The following is a 17389-nucleotide window of genomic DNA, read 5'->3' on the forward strand; positions in this document are numbered from 1 at the left end:
AGTGTACAACACAACCAGAACTATGCGGATAGCCCATTGCAGGAATTAAGGCTCACATGGCACTAGTGCAGGAGCGCAGGCAGCATGACGTCAATAAAGACCCAACTAAGGGCTAGAGGAGTTTATAGGTGGGAGAGCCTGCTTCCATCTCACACTGAACAGCATCCTTCTTTTCTCCAGTACCACCAACAGGAAGATGTGGGGTGAGCAGCTTCAGAAAGCCATCTCACGCTCTCATAGGTACATTCTCTTGACTTCGGCACAGCTGGTGGGCATCTGTCTTTATATCTTTGTACGTCCGTACCACGTCCCCTTCATCAGGTAAGAACATTTCGCTTACGAACATCTGGGGGAACACAGGATTGTTTGATTCTGACTTCCTTCCCCCCACCCCCTTCCTGCAACAGGAATCAGGACCTACCATTATTTTAGATAAATGTAACAAAACCCCCAAGGAAAAACCAAGCGAATAGAATATTGTCTAGCATTTAAAAAGCCACAGTGGGAACCTTCTAGCTCAGGAAGCTGGACCCTTTTAGAAAGACTGTTTCATGATCGTTGTTACCCAGGCTCAGTTTTGCACAAGGAAGGGGATTCCTTGCTGAAATGTTAGACAGGAAACCTCTGACCAAGAGCTGGGTAACTCATCAGGAAATGCCAGTTCTTTTGTCTCTTTTTAAAAGAATTCTAAATAAGATGTGTGGGCAGAAAGCCTCTACCACTGTCACCCCATTATTGGGTCTCCAAAGTGACAGTTTTGTGAATGTCAGAAAGGGGAAAAGCTTAGGAAAAGCGTGTCTTTTAGGAAAGCCCGTCTGTGTGTGTGTGTGCGCGTGTGTGTGTGTGTGTGCGTGCATGGGGATTTTAAGGTTTGGGAGGAGCACGCATTGCTCCCTGGTCTCATTCGTGTTGTTGGAACGTCCTCTGGCCTTTGTCTTTGCCTGCACCAGACAGAGAGATACTTGGAGAGCATAATCCTCTTCTGTGGCCTTTGGGAAATGTTAAAGTCTTTGTGCCCCAACTGTTTGCTGCGACAGTCTGGCAGTGTCCACAGTGAGTGGGTAAAAGTCAGTTACGGTCAGAGTAGAGGAGAGGTTAGGGTCGAGGTCAGAGATACAACACGAGAAAGGGAGTGATGCCGAGGGGCTCCGGATTTCCCAGGTGCCAACTAAGGTCCCAACACCTGTGTCCCTTTAGCCTCAGGCTCGCACACTGTGGCAGGTTATCCCCATCCCTTGTCTGTTGGGTGACAGTTGCTTCGGCCCCTGGTCCCGTGGACCTACGCACTCACCTGTGTGCGTTGTAAGCTGGCATTTTAATGCCAGGCGTCTGCTTGGAAACCACCGCCCAGCCCAGCATAGAGAACTGGATGGTTCCTGTTTTTTCAAATGTGTTGATTACCTGATGGCACCCCCTGTACTTTGCAGAAGAGCCGTGTGGGATGGGGTTGGGGGCGGGGAACTCCATGCTGCTTCTACCGCAGCAGCGAGACCGGCAGCGGAGGGCCGGGGTGGAGGTGATTCCGCTGCTTTGTGGGGTGCTCATGTGAGCACCTCGGAGCTGGGGCCGTGGAGAGGATGCTCCAGCCCCTCCCACGGGGCAGCTGCCCACGATGAGGAGGGTCAGGAGTGATGCGGAGCTGATGGCAGTCGCGCTGTCCCAGTGCGGCCTGGCCGCTGAAGATGGGATGAGCCAGCCTCTGAGCCGAGGCCTTTGAGGCTCTCAGATCCGCAAGCCTCGCGCTGCCGCCCGGATCTTCTCTGTAGCAAAGCTGCTCATGCTTTGCCTTCGGAGCCACTGAGAGACCCCCCGCGTGTGCATTCTCTGTTCCAGGGACGTGGCGATTGACACAGTGAAGACAGGCATGGGGGGAAAGGCGGGGAACAAGGGCGCCGTGGCCATCCGCTTCCAGTTCCACAGCAGCAACTTCTGCTTCGTCTGCAGCCACCTGACGGCCGGGCAGTCCCAGGTGAAGGAGAGGAACGAGGACTACAGGGAGATCACCCAGAGGCTGAGCTTCCCGATGGTGAGCAGCGAGGCCCCTGCTCGGGTCCGCCCCACACACGGTGTTCTGAGTTGCTGATATGGGCAGGCGGTGGCGATGCGACCGTAGGAGGGTCCCTGCCCCTGGGGGCTCAGCACTGGTGGCTCAGCACTGGTGGCAGGGAGATGACCAGGGGTGCTGCAGTAGCGGTGAGCAGGGAGTCCGGCCCAGGAGTGTTCTGCCTCCTGTATCTCTGTGCGTTTCCTGAATGTCCCGACGTGCCCTGTGTTTTCTTATTCTAATTCAACTGTATGCAATGGGGAAAGAAAACCAGTGCGTCCACGCTTTGTCCAAGTTGGTGAAGAACATTTGAATCCAACCAGTATAAGACTAGGTTTTCTTGAGACTCACACATACATTCTGTTGTGGCTCAGAAGAGAATACACATTTTTGAAACCAGTGAATTCTTGACTCAGGAGCTCTGGGTCCCGGTACGGTCTCGCGGTTGCCAATACCATGCGTCGTGCCGCCCTCTAGTGGTGGTCCAGAGGCTTTCATTCTGAAGATGGGGGATCTTTTTGAATTCAGATTTGAATGTTTTTCCTTTCTGTGCAAAGATGATGGTCCCGCACACCTTCACCCTGGTGCAGACACCTTTTTCCCAGCAGTGAGGGTAGACTTTAGCTGTTCCTGCCACACATCCTGCCCGTGCCTGAGACAAGGTTGGCTGGGTCACGGAGCTCTTCTATGTGAGGCCAGATCCCTTAAAACTGACACCCTGTTCGCTGGACTGCCCTCAAGGCAAAAATTCCTTAGTTTTCATTAAGAAGTGCTGTAATCCTTCTTGGAGGTTTTATTTCTTGGATTATAAAATAAATGAGTTGGGAAATTTGCAATTGTAGTTTTCCAGATTATGTAGGGCTAATATTTTCTTTCTGGGTCTATGTGGTTAAAAAAGAAAAGTCCAACCCTTCTCACTTAAAAAGTGCTGTTTCAAAGTAGCAAACATGGGACACATTTAAAATAATTAAAAAGAGTTTATACTATAGCTTTTTTCAACAGAAATATTGACGGTACCTATAAGTTAATACTCTGTACCTGTTCAGTAGAGTAGCCACTAGCCACAAGTAGCTATTTAAATGTAAAATAACTAACGTTAAATAAAACTAAAAATCCGTCGGTCACACTGGTCACATTTCAAGTGTTCGATGGCTAGATGTGGCTGGTGGCTCCTGTTCTGCACAGCACGGGTAGAGAACACTTCCATCGCTACAGAGTGTTCTATAAGGCAGTGATGCTCTGCACATTTATTTTATTTGGCTGTGATAATTCCAACATTTGTATAACGGAAACAGATTTTGGAGCTTGGCAGATCTGAGTTCATGTCTTATCTTTATCATGTACTAGCCGTGTAACCTTCAGCAAAGGTTCTGAACTTCTTTTTTTAATCTGTAAGAGAGCCATTAGTGTGTGCTTCACAGGGCTGCTGGGAGAACAGTGCGCCCCAGAACAGAGCCCAGCATTGTAGACAGCTGATATCGTGCTGCTACTGTTGTTGTGATTCCTGGGGAAGGGAGGGGAAGATGCCACAGCTGTCCAGGGCTGCCCTGGGCAAGATGGGGGAGGGGGAGAGAGAGAGGTGGAGGGTCACAGGATGAAAGTGTATGAAATCGACCAGGTTTTACGAAGTTGCGTGTCCTGAGCATTTATACTTATTTTCTTAAACCTCATTCTCGTAACACTGAATGTTTGGGCAATTCGTCTTAGGATACAGACATAACAAAGCAGGGGTACATCCTGATGGCTGAGATCCACTCGGCAGAGTAAATACCAATATTGGTAGTCATGCTTCCTCTGTTAGAGTTGGAGCTTTCTCCAAACCACTCGAAAACACTATTTAAAATTTGAAAATTAAGCCATGTGAAAGTCCCTCAGTAAGTTTATGGGATTAGTGAAAAATGAGATGCTCTAGCAGACTTTTCTTCTTAAGTAACATTTTAAGAAAAACACATCTGCTATCATCTGTACGGTGAGTTTATTTTTCTCCCTTCTCCCACCTTCCTTGCAATGGGCTGAATCAGCATTTGTTTTTTTTTTTATGACTTAGGGAAGAAACATTTTTTCTCACGATTACGTGTTTTGGTGCGGCGATTTCAACTACCGCATTGATCTCACTTACGAAGAAGTCTTCTATTTTGTTAAACGCCAAGACTGGAAGAAGCTCCTGGAATTTGATCAGCTACAGCTACAGAAATCAAGTGGAAAAGTAAGTTGTGCTTTTAAAATAGTTTTTAACACCTGCTCCAACATGGAATAGCTTCTGCTAAATGTACACGCTAGCATTCGCGAATTAAGCTTCATGCGTGAATTTAACTGATTCTGATAATGGTAAAAAAAGGTGTCTGGCGTAAGAAGTTAGAGAAACGTGAGTGTCCATCCACACTCACGTCCTGTTCCTCCTTTCGGTGGCCACGGTCAGGGTCTGTGTCTTCTCATGCCCAGAGGGGCCATTGCTCTATGAAAGGACACTGGACACACGTAAGCCACCGCAGGAGCTCAGGGTGACAGGAGCCTCTCTGCCCAAGCTCTGTGGTTGGAGTGGGGGCCAGCTGTCCCTTCCTCCTTCGCACAAGCTGAGCCCTGGTCCAGCTGTGCTCAGTTTGAGTCCAAGATGCTTCAGACAGCCCCATGTCAGCATCTGAGCACATGGCCGGTGAGGCTGGTGGGTGTGATGTACGCAGTCCACGTGCCCTGTACTCAGGGTGATGCTCGTAGGGATGGCTGTGTGTCAGGTACACTAAACCAGCAAGTGACACGCTAGATTCTGCTCAAAACATTTTATTTTGGTGATATCTCTGTTTCTTGTTAGTGAACATACTAACAAATAAGTTAATTTAATACACTAACAAGATCTAATACACTTTACACACCAATTTGTACACATAATGCTCAAGACCATCCTACAGATTAGGTATCACACCCATTTTATAGATAAGAAGACTGAGGCCAAGGTCAAACACCGTGTCCAAGGTCACACAGTCAGTAAACAGAGGCATGACAGAGCCCAAGACTGCCACGCTTCCCATGAGACTTCCCCTCCCTGACCTGGTGTGGTCTTTTAGCGCCTCCTTAGGCCATGATGTAATAGGGAAGATTCAACTCTAGAATCTGTCCTCAGTTCTTCAGGGTCACACTGGCTGGCCTCCACATGACTCAAAACTTATCTTCTCTCCCACCTGAAACTGTTTGTTGTTTTGGTGCCTGTTTGCTTCCTAGCAGGACAGGCTGAGGGGAGGGAGGCACAGCTAAGTTCCATCTACCTGGTGAAAATGCAGCGGGTTAGATGGTGCAGGCAGGGAGGTTAAGGCTCCTCCTGCAGTGAGACCTGGATGTTCCTCGAGGTTTTCTGTCGTCCCCCCTCAGTGACACGGGTCGCTGGGGGTGGCCAGAGGGCAGAGTAGCCATGCCACTCCTTCCTGCAAAGGGTCTCTCTCCCTTCCTCCTGCCAATATTCTCCTCACACTTCCCCTCGGACGCTGAGTGAATGTCTGTTCCTGGGTCTTCCCGCAGCATCAGGGCTGGACCAGGGCTAAGTGAAGACGGAGGAGGGCCGGACTTCAGTTCTGGGCTGCTTTTTACCCAATTGGTTTTGTTAACAAATATGGATCAAGGCCTTGCCGGGGCTGGGCCAGGCGTTCCCCTCGGCCTGTGCCTGTCAGTGTCACCCGGGCGTTGACAAGCAGGCATGTGACAGATAGGGTGCTGAGGTGGTGGGAGACCCAATGGTGTGTAAGTCAGCAGAACAAAGTGATAATCATCATTTTTTTTGCCAATTAAAAGACACACATATGTCCAGTTTTTGACATATTTGCAAATATGATGTAGCTTCTGTTACTTCAGGAATAAAAAACACTCTGGAACGTGCCTTCTATTTGCATGTAATGTACATGATCTAGGAGAACTAAGAGGGTCCTGTGACTTCTCCCAACAGATTTTTAAAGACTTTCACGAAGGCACCATTGACTTTGGACCCACCTACAAGTATGACGTTGGCTCTGCTGCCTACGACACAAGTGACAAATGCCGCACCCCGGCCTGGACGGACAGGGTCCTGTGGTGGAGGAAGAGGCATCCTTTTGACAGAACAGGTGCCTGAGATGTGTGCGCTTTCAGAGCTGGAAGAGGGCAAGTGATCAGTACCATAGAAGGAAGATCACTTTTCTTTAGTCCAGCGCTCTTTGTTATATAAATAACAATTCTCTGGATAACCCAGAACTACTCAAAAGTCATCCCAGATGTTAGCCCTAAGCTTTGGGAGTTGCTCCTGGCTCCCCCAAACCCTGCCTCACGGCTGTCCCCCCCAATCCCTGCCTCACGGCTGTCCCCCTACACCACCCTGCCACCTTTTGTTCCCGGCAGGGGTGAGGAGAGAGGCTACAGCTCTTCCTCTCTGGCGCTTCTGCCTCTCACACTCATGCATTTTCTCCAGCCCATTTTGTTCAGCCGAACTCTTATCTGCTTAAAGCCCCAATTCCAAATCAAATATGAGCGAGACACAGGAAAGATGAGAGGTTTTGTTTTTTAATCAATTAGTTGTCTATCATGTTTTGAACAATTATTGATACCCAGCTAGGAAGTGCAGTTTGTTTAAAATTCGAATGCCTATAAACTAATACATAAACAACTAAGCTTTTCTGGGGAGACGGATGCTGAGATTTCAAGGCCCCGAAATCTCACCTGCAGATTGAGAAGACGCGTTTTTGTTCAGATCACTTTTGTGGACATCTGTGCAAGAGGCTGGATGCCTTCAGGTTCTTAGTCTCTGCATCTCCTGCTGTACAAAGAGCTGCACATCTCCTGTTTCCCATGGGCCTGAGGCAAAATCCCCGCAGCAGCGGTTTCTGTGTTCTCACCCAGTTGGCCCGCTGGGGAGGAGTTTTAACCCCAGGCCCCAAGGCCACTTTGACAGGGTTTCAAGCCCAGGGGGTTAGAACGACTGAGTCTGAGACAGGAGGTGATCCATGACGCGGCTCCCTGGTGCACGTGTCTGTAATCGGCATTCACGAATGTTGATACAATTTTGTGTTGTATGTGTGTCTCTTGATTGGAATCCCCGTGAGTAGCTGGAGAACTCAACCTTCTAGACAATGATCTGGACGCTGACACCAAAGTCGGACACGCCTGGTCTCCTGGTGCCCTCAAGTATTACGGCCGAGCAGAGCTGCAAGCGTCTGACCACAGGTATGGTCCTGGCTGCCGTGGGCACATCCTCTGCTGAGGAAGGCGGGGTCAGCTGCTTCCCGCAGAGAACGGACCTGCCTTCCCTATCCGAATGCGTGTGTGTGCGTGTGTGACACACAGTAAAGAGCAAAGAACAGTATGACAAGTAGCTGTGTACTTGCCACTAAGAATTAATCACTGTTAACACTTTGTCACTGCTCCATGTCACAGGTAACATCTATTATGAAAATTGCGAAGACACAACCTGTGGTATTTTATGTCTTTTAAATTCTGATACATTATGTCATTGTGCAACTTGCTTTTTTTGTTACTTACCATTTTTGAGATACAGTCACGTCATTAGTAGAGATCTGACTCTTCCATTTGTAACCGCTGTCCGGTATTCCACTAAATATATCCACGCGATTTGCCCATTCATCTACCGATGAATATTTTTTCCAATGTTTCATTGTTACAAACACCATAGGGTTTTACAGTGTTGCATTCAGGGTTTTGGATGCTCTGAGCTGTTGCTTTGGCCTAGTGCCTTGTGGATTAAGGAGGGAACACAGCAGCAGAGGTCTCTCAGCTCGGCATGCACCGGGACTGGCCACAGAGGGAGGTTATTCTTGTAGAACGTCTTTAAAGACAGAAGATGGCATTTGACCTTCCCAAGGCTGCTGCCAAAACTATCATGTCACTTTCAACTTTTAAAAGAAAAGAAATTAAGAAGGAGAGTTGGTGGTGAGCAGTTGGTCAGTCACTAGGTCGAAATCTTTCCATGCTTCTGATTTCTTGAGAAAGCTGCTGTTGCAAATACATACCTAGAAATGAGCGTGGGGAAGTCTACAGATGTATGACTTTCAGGTTTGCTAGTTCAGTGAGTATATTTAGAAGCATTCATTTAACCAGTATTTATTGGGGGGCCTTATATTGATATATAGGCCCTGTTCCTGGCACTGAGGAAAAGCAGTGAACAAAACAGATGATACCATGCTCTCAAGGAATTTTCTAGTGAGGACAGACAGACAAGAAACAGAAGTGCCATGAATGAAAAAAAAAGTAGTGGCCGGGGTCAGTCAAGGGGTTGGTGCTATTACATACCCAGTGTTCAGGGAAGGTGCCTCTGGTGACCTTGGAGCCGAGACCTGAAGGAAATGAGAGTGGGAGCCATGTGGGTATCAGGGAGAGAGCATTCCAGAGTGGGAGTGTGGAGTGAACATTTAGGAGTTCGGAGAAGAGAGAGGCTGGAGAGAGAAGAGTGAGGGGAAGAGTCATAGGAAACGAGGTGAGATGAACAAGAGTCAGCCTGCGTGGAACCCTGTGGGCCATGAAAAGGACATTGGCCTTCACTCTGAGCGCGGTGGCATTGTGTGGCCAGGTTAGAACAGAGTCACCTGAAGAAACTCCAGCGGGGCCAGCATGGAAGGAGGGAGGCAGGGAGGAAGCTAGGGATGGGGTGGCTTTGGGCCAGGGTGGTCGTGGGTTGCCATGGTGAGCAGTGGTGGGTTCTGGATAGGTTTTGAAAGTGGAGCCAGCAGAACTGGCTGATGGAGTGGATGTGGGGTGTGAGAGAGATGAGGTGAGGATTGACTCCAGAGTTTTTGGCCTGAGCAGCTACAAGGATGAAGTAGCATTTACTTAGCTGGGAAGACTGGGCAGTGCGGATCTGAGCATCCTGGTTTGAGACACATCTTAGACATTTATTGATTTTTCTAATTACAAAACCAGGACATCTTGGTTCTTGACAATTAGGGGAAATATACACAGACAAATCATCCGTAGTCCCATGCCCTGAGACCATGTCTGGTGACAGTTCGTTTTGTGTCTTTCCACTGCATTTTCCACGTACATTTTGCACCGAAACATTAACCTGTGTGTAGTGTGTGCCCATGTGCACGCAAGCTTGTAGATGTTTAAATGTGGATGACGAAATGAGGACTATGTTATGTGAACTGTTAGCATCTGCTTTCTTACTTGCTACATTAATTTTTTTAATTAAGCTTTTGACTGTGAGGTAGTTACAGACTCGCATGCAGTTATAGGGAATAATGTAGGGATCCTGTGCACACTTTACCCAGCTCCCCACAGCGGTAAGACCCTGTAATCTACAGCGCAGCGTCACACCCAGACGTTGACTTCGATATGGTCGGGACAGAACGTCTGTCACCACGGGGACCCTCGTTTCCCTCCCTCCCACACTCCTTCCTAACCCCTGTCAACCACTCGTCTTTTCTCCTTTTCCAGCATTTTGTCATTTCAAGAATGTTATAAAATGGAGCAGAATTGGGGGACCGGCTTTTTTCTCTGGAGCTTCTTCCAGTTGCTGGTGTGTCAGTAACTGGTCCCTTTTCATTGCTGAGTCAGTGAGGCTGCCTTCCCGTGTCCATACCCACTTTCATCAGAGATGCTCTGCTTCTAACACATGAGGCTCCTCGGGAAGGTTTTTCTCCCACAAAAAGTTTTAAAAAAACCCTCAGCCATATTCCCGTGTCAGATTTTTCTCCGTCTTCTTTTTTCTTGCTTCTAGAGGCAAAAAAAAAATCTAATAATAGTAATATGAATTTGGGGGGATACGACTGATTTACCACCCATATCTCTTAATTTTTTCAATGTTCCCTGGTTTTAAAGCTTGCCACCGTATTCTATGCTATTTTGTATTATGCTTTGTTTCCACCTAATATTGTAAATGTCTTCAATAAGATTACATAATCTTCGTAAGAAAGGATTTTCTAAATTTTTTGTAGAGTAAACCCATCCCTGTATAAAAATTACAACAAGGTTTGCATTATTTCCTGCTGATCTGTTTTTCTGTGTATGTCAGATAGATTTCTACAACATTATTCGTAATGAGTGCATGGCATATGGTCGTGTGGTTGCATCGCAACCTAACGCATTCCCTATCCTGGGACAGTTAGATTGTTTCCCCTTTGTCCCTTCCATCGGCAGTGCTGTAATGATCAACCTCGTGTATAAATCTTTGTCTGACCGTCTGGTCATTTCCTTAGAACAAAGTTCTAGAATTGAGAGTCGTTGGTCGAAAGATGAACATTTTTGAGTTTCCTAACACAAGTTGCCAAACAGCCCCCCAAAAAGCTTGAACCCCTAGCCCAGGGAGAATCCCCTCTTCTCTGCATTCTCGGCAGTCCTGGAGTTGCACGTAAAGAAGCTTTGCTCATGGCCGGTGTGGTTTTCTCTCACATCATCCTTAGATAGAAATGCCGAGAGAATAAGGTTGGGGAAAGACAGACTGAAACCCCGGGACCGGAGAGCTTAGTTCCGGGGACCGTGGCATGGGGAGGGGGCCACGTACACAGGCTGTGTCATGGTGTAGGTTTACTGTTGACAGTGGCGTCGGGACGGAGCCGGGGCTGGGGGATGTCTTGTCCCGAGTTAACGGTGCCCCGTCTTCCCTCCGTGTCTGACGCAGACCCGTGCTGGCCATCGTGGAGGTGGAAGTGCAAGAAGTCGATGTGGGTGCTCGGGACAGGGTGTTCCAGGAAGTGTCCTCTTTCCAGGGCCCCAGGGACGCCACCGTCGTCGTCAACCTTCAGTCGCCAACCTCCGAAGAGAAAAACGAATTTCCCGAGGACGTGCGCACGGAGCTCATGCAGACCTTGGGCAGTTACGGGACGATCCTGCTTGTCAGGTAGGGACGCGCGCATGGCGGGGCTGGTGCGCGCATGGCGGGGCTGGTGAGTGCCTCGCTGGAGGGCGCGCTCCCGGGGCTGACCTGGCAAATCTCATTTCTCCCAGGATCAACCAAGGGCAGATGCTGGTGACTTTTGCAGACAGTCACTCGGCGCTCAGCGTCCTGGATGTGGACGGAATGAAGGTGAGTTGTGCTTGGTCACCCGGGGAGCGGGGCTGCTTGTCCCCGTGGCCTTCTTGTGCTTTCACGTGGCCGGGTCTGCGGGTGTAGACGCCACAGGAGGGCGGGAGCTGGGCCTCTTCATGCCGGCATCTGATTCTGGTAGCTTCGTCGAGGTGTCTACTCTCCAGCCCTGGCTCCTCGCAGAACTGGGGAGAAAGAGCAGGTTTGGGAGCACAGCCCCGCCGTGTTACTGGGTCTGTCTGCGCTCGCACCCTCCCATGGGAGTGTTGTGAGCCTTCTCTTCAGAGCACGTGGTTTGGGACATGCAGCTCATAGGTAGTTTCCGTTTTGATAATATCCTGGTTTTAAGTTCACGTGGAATGAAAAGTGACAGTTCAACTTTTCTTCGGGCCAAACGTGAGCTGTGCTGGGCCTGCCTGAGGTCTAGACCCTCGGCCTTCCTTGGCAAAAGTGAAGGTGGGCCAGGCTCCCGATGCATGCGTTGGAGCGAGAAGCACTTTGGGGTCAGAGGGTCTGACGTCTGCGCTCATTCACAGGCGGCCTCTCTGTCCTCACAGGTGAAAGGCAGAGCTGTGAAGATTCGACCGAAGACCAAGGACTGGCTGCAAGGTTTGCAAGAGGAGATCATTGGAAAGCGAGACAGCGTGGCCGCCGCGTCCCCCACCGCCAACTCCTGTCTGCTGGAGGAAAACTTCGACTTCACGAGTCTGGACTATGAGTCAGAAGGTGAGTCAGGACTTCCCGGTGCGTGGGGTGAGGCGGGCAGGCGAGACGTTCTCCCAGCAGCCGACACGAGAGCCCCAGGATCCGTTCTAAGACCCGCCCTCGGGAAGGTCCGAGAGGATGCTTAAGTTCAGGCTGACTCTCCATGCCAGAGCTGGGTGGCATTCACACGTAGGAGTGGTGCACGCAATGACAAGTAAGATGGGAGGCGTCTAAAATTACACTGAAGACAGTCTGGAGATGTCAGGGCTGTGGGCTTGTCCTGTGTCTCAGGCATCCGTGGAACTGGGGTCCCAGCCCTGCTGCCACGTGGGTGCCCTGGGCCGCGGGCGGCTAGGCCTCAGGTGTCCTGACGCAAGCCATAGGCCTTGGTGTTGAAACAGACCCACAGATAAAAGACTAGGCCCTTTCCCCCTAACTGTTTGCTGTGACATTTCCTTCTCCAAGGGGATATTCTCGAAGACGACGAGGACTATTTGGTGGATGAGCTGAGCCAGCCCGTGGTCTCAGATAGTGAAGCGGGCGGAGACGAGCTCGCCGACGCCCCCAGCTCCATGGCAGTGGCGCCTCCCAGCCGGTCACCGGCACTCACCAAAAAGAAGCAGCATCCAACCTACAGAGGTAGCTTGGACCTTCCTTTTCTAAATCACCTCTGGTGTAGCGATCACTGTCTCAGCAGCCAGACATCTCATAATGCCGCCATCAAGTATGCATGGCCCATGAACAAAGGGGTGAAAGAGGTCACAGCAAGGGGTGAAAACTGGGCTCTGAGAAGGAATCCAGCTGCCGCCACACTGATTTCCTCTAGTGATTTAATTTTTTTCCAACAACTGGTACCCCATAGCGTACCGGATTCATGATCATTAGTTTCCTCTGTGCAGTTTAAGTTGTCGTAGCTCTGAACCGGTTTTACGTTTGTGATTCTTTTTCCCTCTCCAAAACTTTTCTGATTCAATCCCATAAGAGGCATATTCAATATCTATGTCCTGAGTTGCTGGTGTCTGGTTATATTCATATAACATTATATTATTATACAGTAATAGTACACCTTAGCATCATTATGTCATTTTAGACTTAAGAGGGACTGAACGGCATTGGGATCGAACTCCAGGTCCCTAGGTCATTAGAGTAGTTCATATTCCACGTCAGACTCTTCAGCTCGGTTTCAGCCACAGCCACGAGTGCCTTCCAGCTGCTGGACATTGTGTCTCCCTCTTGGAGGAGAGCAGGTGCAGGGGCTTAGCCACGTGTCAGGACCCTTTGAGCTGTGGCTGAGAATAGAGAACAGAGTTGACAGTAAGATGCTTCCCAGGAAAGGTACTTCACTGGGACAGGTACAAAGAACCCCCCAAGCCTTTTTGACTGTATTTGGTCCCAAACCCGGTCAGTAGCCTGGCTGCATTGAACCAGAGGGGGCTTTTAAACTTACAAGTTGCTGAGCCCCGTCACAGAGATGTGGGTTTGGCAGGTGTGGGCTGGGACCCTGGAAATCTGGCAACTCATGAAGCTCCGCAGGTGATTGGGAACACATATCCAGGTTTGGGGGCTGGGTCCATCAGCAAATCCAGGGGGTTCTGCACATTGCACGTCCAGAGGGCTCCTGCCCTGGAGTCAAAGTGGCCGGAGGGATGTGCTCTTGAGACAAGAAGCAGTCCTCTTCTCCAGGGTGGCCATCATTCAGGCATCCTCTCAAGGGCTGGGCAGATGCGCCCCTTGGAATGAAGAATTAATAGAGCAGCATGGGGCTCTCACATGTGAGCAGCCTTGCCCCCTGGTGGACGTCAAGGGAACATCTCAGTGCTATAGGGCGTTCAGGCACTCCCTTCAGAAGGAGAAATCCTGCCTGTCCCCAACAGAACGCCAGAGACACGTGAGGTTGCGTATTGGATTTGAGGGATGGGGTGTATAAGCCAAAATAAAATGAATCAGAGTGTGTTGTAGTGTGGGAGAGAAGACCTACAATCGTCCTGAATTTAAATGTAACAAATGTACATGTAATAAAACAGAAGCTGTCACCTCCCCACACCCCTCTTAGCCTTAGAAGGATTTTGCAGGGCGAGTCAGGACGGCGAATGCTTGGGCAGTAGCTGGCATGGGCTGTAGGATTTGGGGCTTGAATGAGCAGGGCCACTCCATGCTGGGCCTTGGCAAGGGATTGGCAGGCTGCCCTGCTGGCAGAGAAGTGAAAATATTCTCAAGTCCAGAACTCTTGTCCTGTTTCAGAATGAGGTATTAAGAGTGAGGGGCTCTGGTTTTCAACTGTCTACTCTGTGTGGAAGTCTCGTGGATTATTTCAGAAGGAAGCATGCCTACACTTTAAAATATTTCAGTGTCTCTCGTGTCTGGACAGCACACCTTGTCCACGGTTCACTGAATGTTCCAAGCAGGCATTGGGTACCCTCCCCCCGCCCCCCATGCCAGCAGAGAGGGACCCTGAAGCTGTCCTGTGGGAGGAGTTCCTGCCACTGCCGGGTCCCTGCAGACCTGAGTCTGACTCATCTGACTCACGCCCTGCCATGTCCTCCAGATGATGCTGACCTGGTGGTGTTAACGCAGGAGCTGGAAGCAGTTGGGGACTTCCGCCACCGCTCTCCAAGTCGGTCTCTGTCGGTTCCCAATAGGCCTCGGGCACTTCACCCACCGCAGAGACCCCCCCCTCCAAGTAAGACTTCGCTTGCTTTCCGCTCACCACAATGCCTGCTGGGAATAATTGCGTACTTCCTGCTACTGCACAAACGGCTCTAAATCTAGCCTTTGAGTTTCCACAGTGCTTTTTTCCCCTCCTCGGGCTCCTTTTTGTCTTAAATCCATGGCAAGTTTGATATCAGAGATAGCTATGTTTCTCACGGCAAATCACGTGAGTCCTTTATAAAGCTGTTCTTCGTCCTCCCGTAGCTGTGCTTTTGCTTTAAGCTGCTTTCAGTTTGAAACCTTATGGGATGGAAAAATTGGGGCCACAGACAAGCTAGGGACATTTTGAGCTCCTTCCTCCGCCACCCGCCATGGCTTCTTTCTGCGTCTTCTCTACTGGACTGCTGCCCACCCTCTCTCTGCATATGAGGACTCAAGCCCAGGTGCTCTGACCTATAAGGTGACCACACGCCCACCTCTAAGCAGGAGCGTCCGGTCTGTGAGCCCGAGCCTACTGAGAGCAGCACTTCCTAGCCGGGTCTCAGGATAGCACTTTTCTTCCTGGCTCCTCAAAAAAAGCAGTGCTTTGTCCCTGAGACATTCCTTGGCAATCTGAAATAGTCATGTCATGCTTTTGATCAGCTTCTGTTTACCTCCACTGTTCACTTCTCCCCCTCCCCCGCCCCCCCAGTGTGACAGTAAACATTTTTCTAAGACTGTACTTTCAGAGTTGGGTTCATCTTGGCTTACATCACGATAGTAATCAACGGCAAGCCAGAAACACATGACTCGTTAAGCGTATTTTTTTACTTTTCTGAGTTGATACTCAGAAAAGAAAATATTAAATAAATAAAAAACAAATTTATGTCATATTATTGTAGAGATTTACAAAGAGATAAATCTAAACAATAAAAGTTTTAATTTTACTTACCTAGAGATAATAGTTGTTAACCAAAAGATTTCCATCCTTTTTCCAATTAGATATATCTATATCTACACACAATTTTTAAAAATTAATTAATTAGTTTCTGGCTGCGTTGGCTCTTTGTTGCTGCGCGTGGGCTTTCTCTAGTTGCGGTGAGCAGGGGCTACTGTTTGTTGCGGTGCGCGGGCTTCTCATTGTGGTGGCTTCTCTTGTTGCAGAGCACGGGCTCTAGACGCGCGGGCTCAGTAGTTGTGGCTCGCAGGCTCTAGAGCGCAGGCTCAGTAGTTGTGGCGCACGGGCTTCGTTGCTCTGCGGCATGTGGGATCTTCCGGAGCAGGGCTCGAACCCGTGTCCCCTGCATTGGCAGGCAGACTCTCAACCACTGCACCACCAGGGAAGTCCTCTATACACAATTTTTCATTTTTTTTTTTTACAGAATTAGTGTCCATTTTGTTTGGTCATTTGTGTTTCATCTAATGTCTCTGAATTAACTGTTGTTCTGAAACATGACTTGTTAATGGCTGCAGGTATTATTTAGCTTATTCCCCTGCTTTGGGATTTTTTTTGTTAGATTTTGCCCACAAAGTCTTTTAAAAATTTGGTCCTAATAATAGTAGTGTATTTTAAACGACTTAAAAATGATGGATCAGAGTTTATATCAGATTTAACTCCTCCAGGATGTTAGATTAAAATTTTCATTCAAACAGTGCTTCTCCAGAGAATCTACATTAATAAGCCCAAGTTATTAGAGAATCACAAGAGAAACTGAGTAGCGCCTCTGAATCCCCAAAGGCCATGGATGTACTCAGACCCTAACTGTGACCTTGCTCTCAGTTGGCTGGGAATTTGCATCGAAGCAGCTGCGACTTCACTGAGATTGAGACTCTGCCCTCCTTGGTCTTTACAGCTGGTCTAATGGTGAAAAAGTCAGCCTCGGATGTGTCCATCTCCTCTGGCACCCATGGGCAATATTCGATTTTGCAGACAGCAAAACTTCTGCCAGGAGCACCTCAGCAAGCAGTGAGTTCTCCTGTATTCACATCATAGCGAAAAGGGTCAGCATTTCAAACCCAAGAGATTTGCCCCGTGATTCATCCTTAGCCCCTAACATTATGCAGGATCACCTCTTTTCAGTGAATATATATATGTCTGTCTCTTTAACCCTCTGCCTGTCCACCATTCATCCCCAAACCCCATAACTTGGTACCAGGCCCTTTATAGGGTTTTTAAATGGTCGTACAGAGCATGAGAGAGAAAATCACGTTTGATGAAAACTCCCAAGTGCCCCTTCAGGGAGGGACTGTTGGTTTCCAGACCCACCTGCTTCTCTCCCCTCCGATGCTTGCCTTTGACCTTGGTGTATAGAGCAGGGGCTGACAGAAGGGGAAATAAGAGAAGTTCAGATCAGTTGTCTTGAGAGAAGAGGCTAAAAAGAGATCTAATGGGGCCTAAATTACGCAGTAGGGACATTACTAATCATAACAGTTGTGTAGAGTTCTGGAGGATGGCTGTGAGACCTAAAGAAGACGGTAGGTGAAGGTCAATGGACTAGAGGTGAGGGAGGGGGGAGGTGCAGCGGGGGGGCTGGGTGGAAGCTAACGTGTCCCAGGAGAGTGTGTAGAGCTGGGCCAGCCGATGGTCACGGTCACTGCAGGAGTAGGCGGTTGACTCGACCTCAGTGGTTTGTAGTAATGAAAGCAGGTTATCAAAGGCGACCCAGAGGTCTCAGTTAAGAGGCGGCAGAAAAGGGAAGAGGTAGAGAGAGCACTTTTGAGAAAACATCTGGAAAAGTGTTTTAATGACTCCGCTGGACCATGGAAGGAGTAGCTTCTGACTGTTTTCTGGCTTTTACCCGATTATTGACATAAAGATAGAGGATGGTTTGTTCACGTTGCAAAATCCTGGAATCGTCCAGTTTAGGAGACGAGGGTGGCCTAAACTTTATTGTGTTCCCCCCACGCTTGATATGTGAGTGCTGGGCGGGGGAGTTGGGGGAAGAGGCTTGAGGGATGCGGTTTGGGCTGAAGTTGTGTTTTAATCACCGTCTGAGGGAGCTCTGTCAGCTTCACGC

At 49.2% G+C, this 17389-nt stretch overlaps 1 protein-coding gene across 10 annotated transcripts in view; it reads left to right on the forward strand.

Annotated features, from left to right (window-relative positions):
• SYNJ2 (synaptojanin 2) overlaps positions 1-17389 on the forward strand; it is a 120824-nt gene that overhangs the window by 74703 nt on the left and 28732 nt on the right. For 7 of the 10 annotated variants that reach the window (XR_016395267.1, XR_016395268.1, XR_016395269.1 and 4 more), the window contains 11 exons: positions 181-321; positions 1834-2026; positions 4092-4250; positions 5976-6132; positions 7108-7225; positions 10635-10853; positions 10961-11039; positions 11597-11765; positions 12210-12383; positions 14290-14424; positions 16226-16338. Coding sequence is in view for 7 of the 10 variants with exons in the window: in XM_089922190.1 (XP_089778316.1) it covers positions 181-321; positions 1834-2026; positions 4092-4250; positions 5976-6132; positions 7108-7225; positions 10635-10853; positions 10961-11039; positions 11597-11765; positions 12210-12383; positions 14290-14424; positions 16226-16338 (1657 nt within the window). In the remaining 3 variants the exon portion in view is untranslated. The remainder of the gene's footprint in view (positions 1-180; positions 322-1833; positions 2027-4091; positions 4251-5975; positions 6133-7107; positions 7226-10634; positions 10854-10960; positions 11040-11596; positions 11766-12209; positions 12384-14289; positions 14425-16225; positions 16339-17389) is intronic. The other 3 variants (XM_089922192.1, XM_089922193.1, XM_089922191.1) reach the window with 2 other exon arrangements.

The sequence above is a fragment of the Delphinapterus leucas genome, chromosome 12, assembly GCF_059928025.1.
Source record: "Delphinapterus leucas isolate spDelLeu-1000000601 "Yukka" chromosome 12, BTC_Dleu_Yukka2, whole genome shotgun sequence".
Classification (NCBI taxonomy): Eukaryota; Metazoa; Chordata; class Mammalia; order Artiodactyla; family Monodontidae; genus Delphinapterus; species Delphinapterus leucas.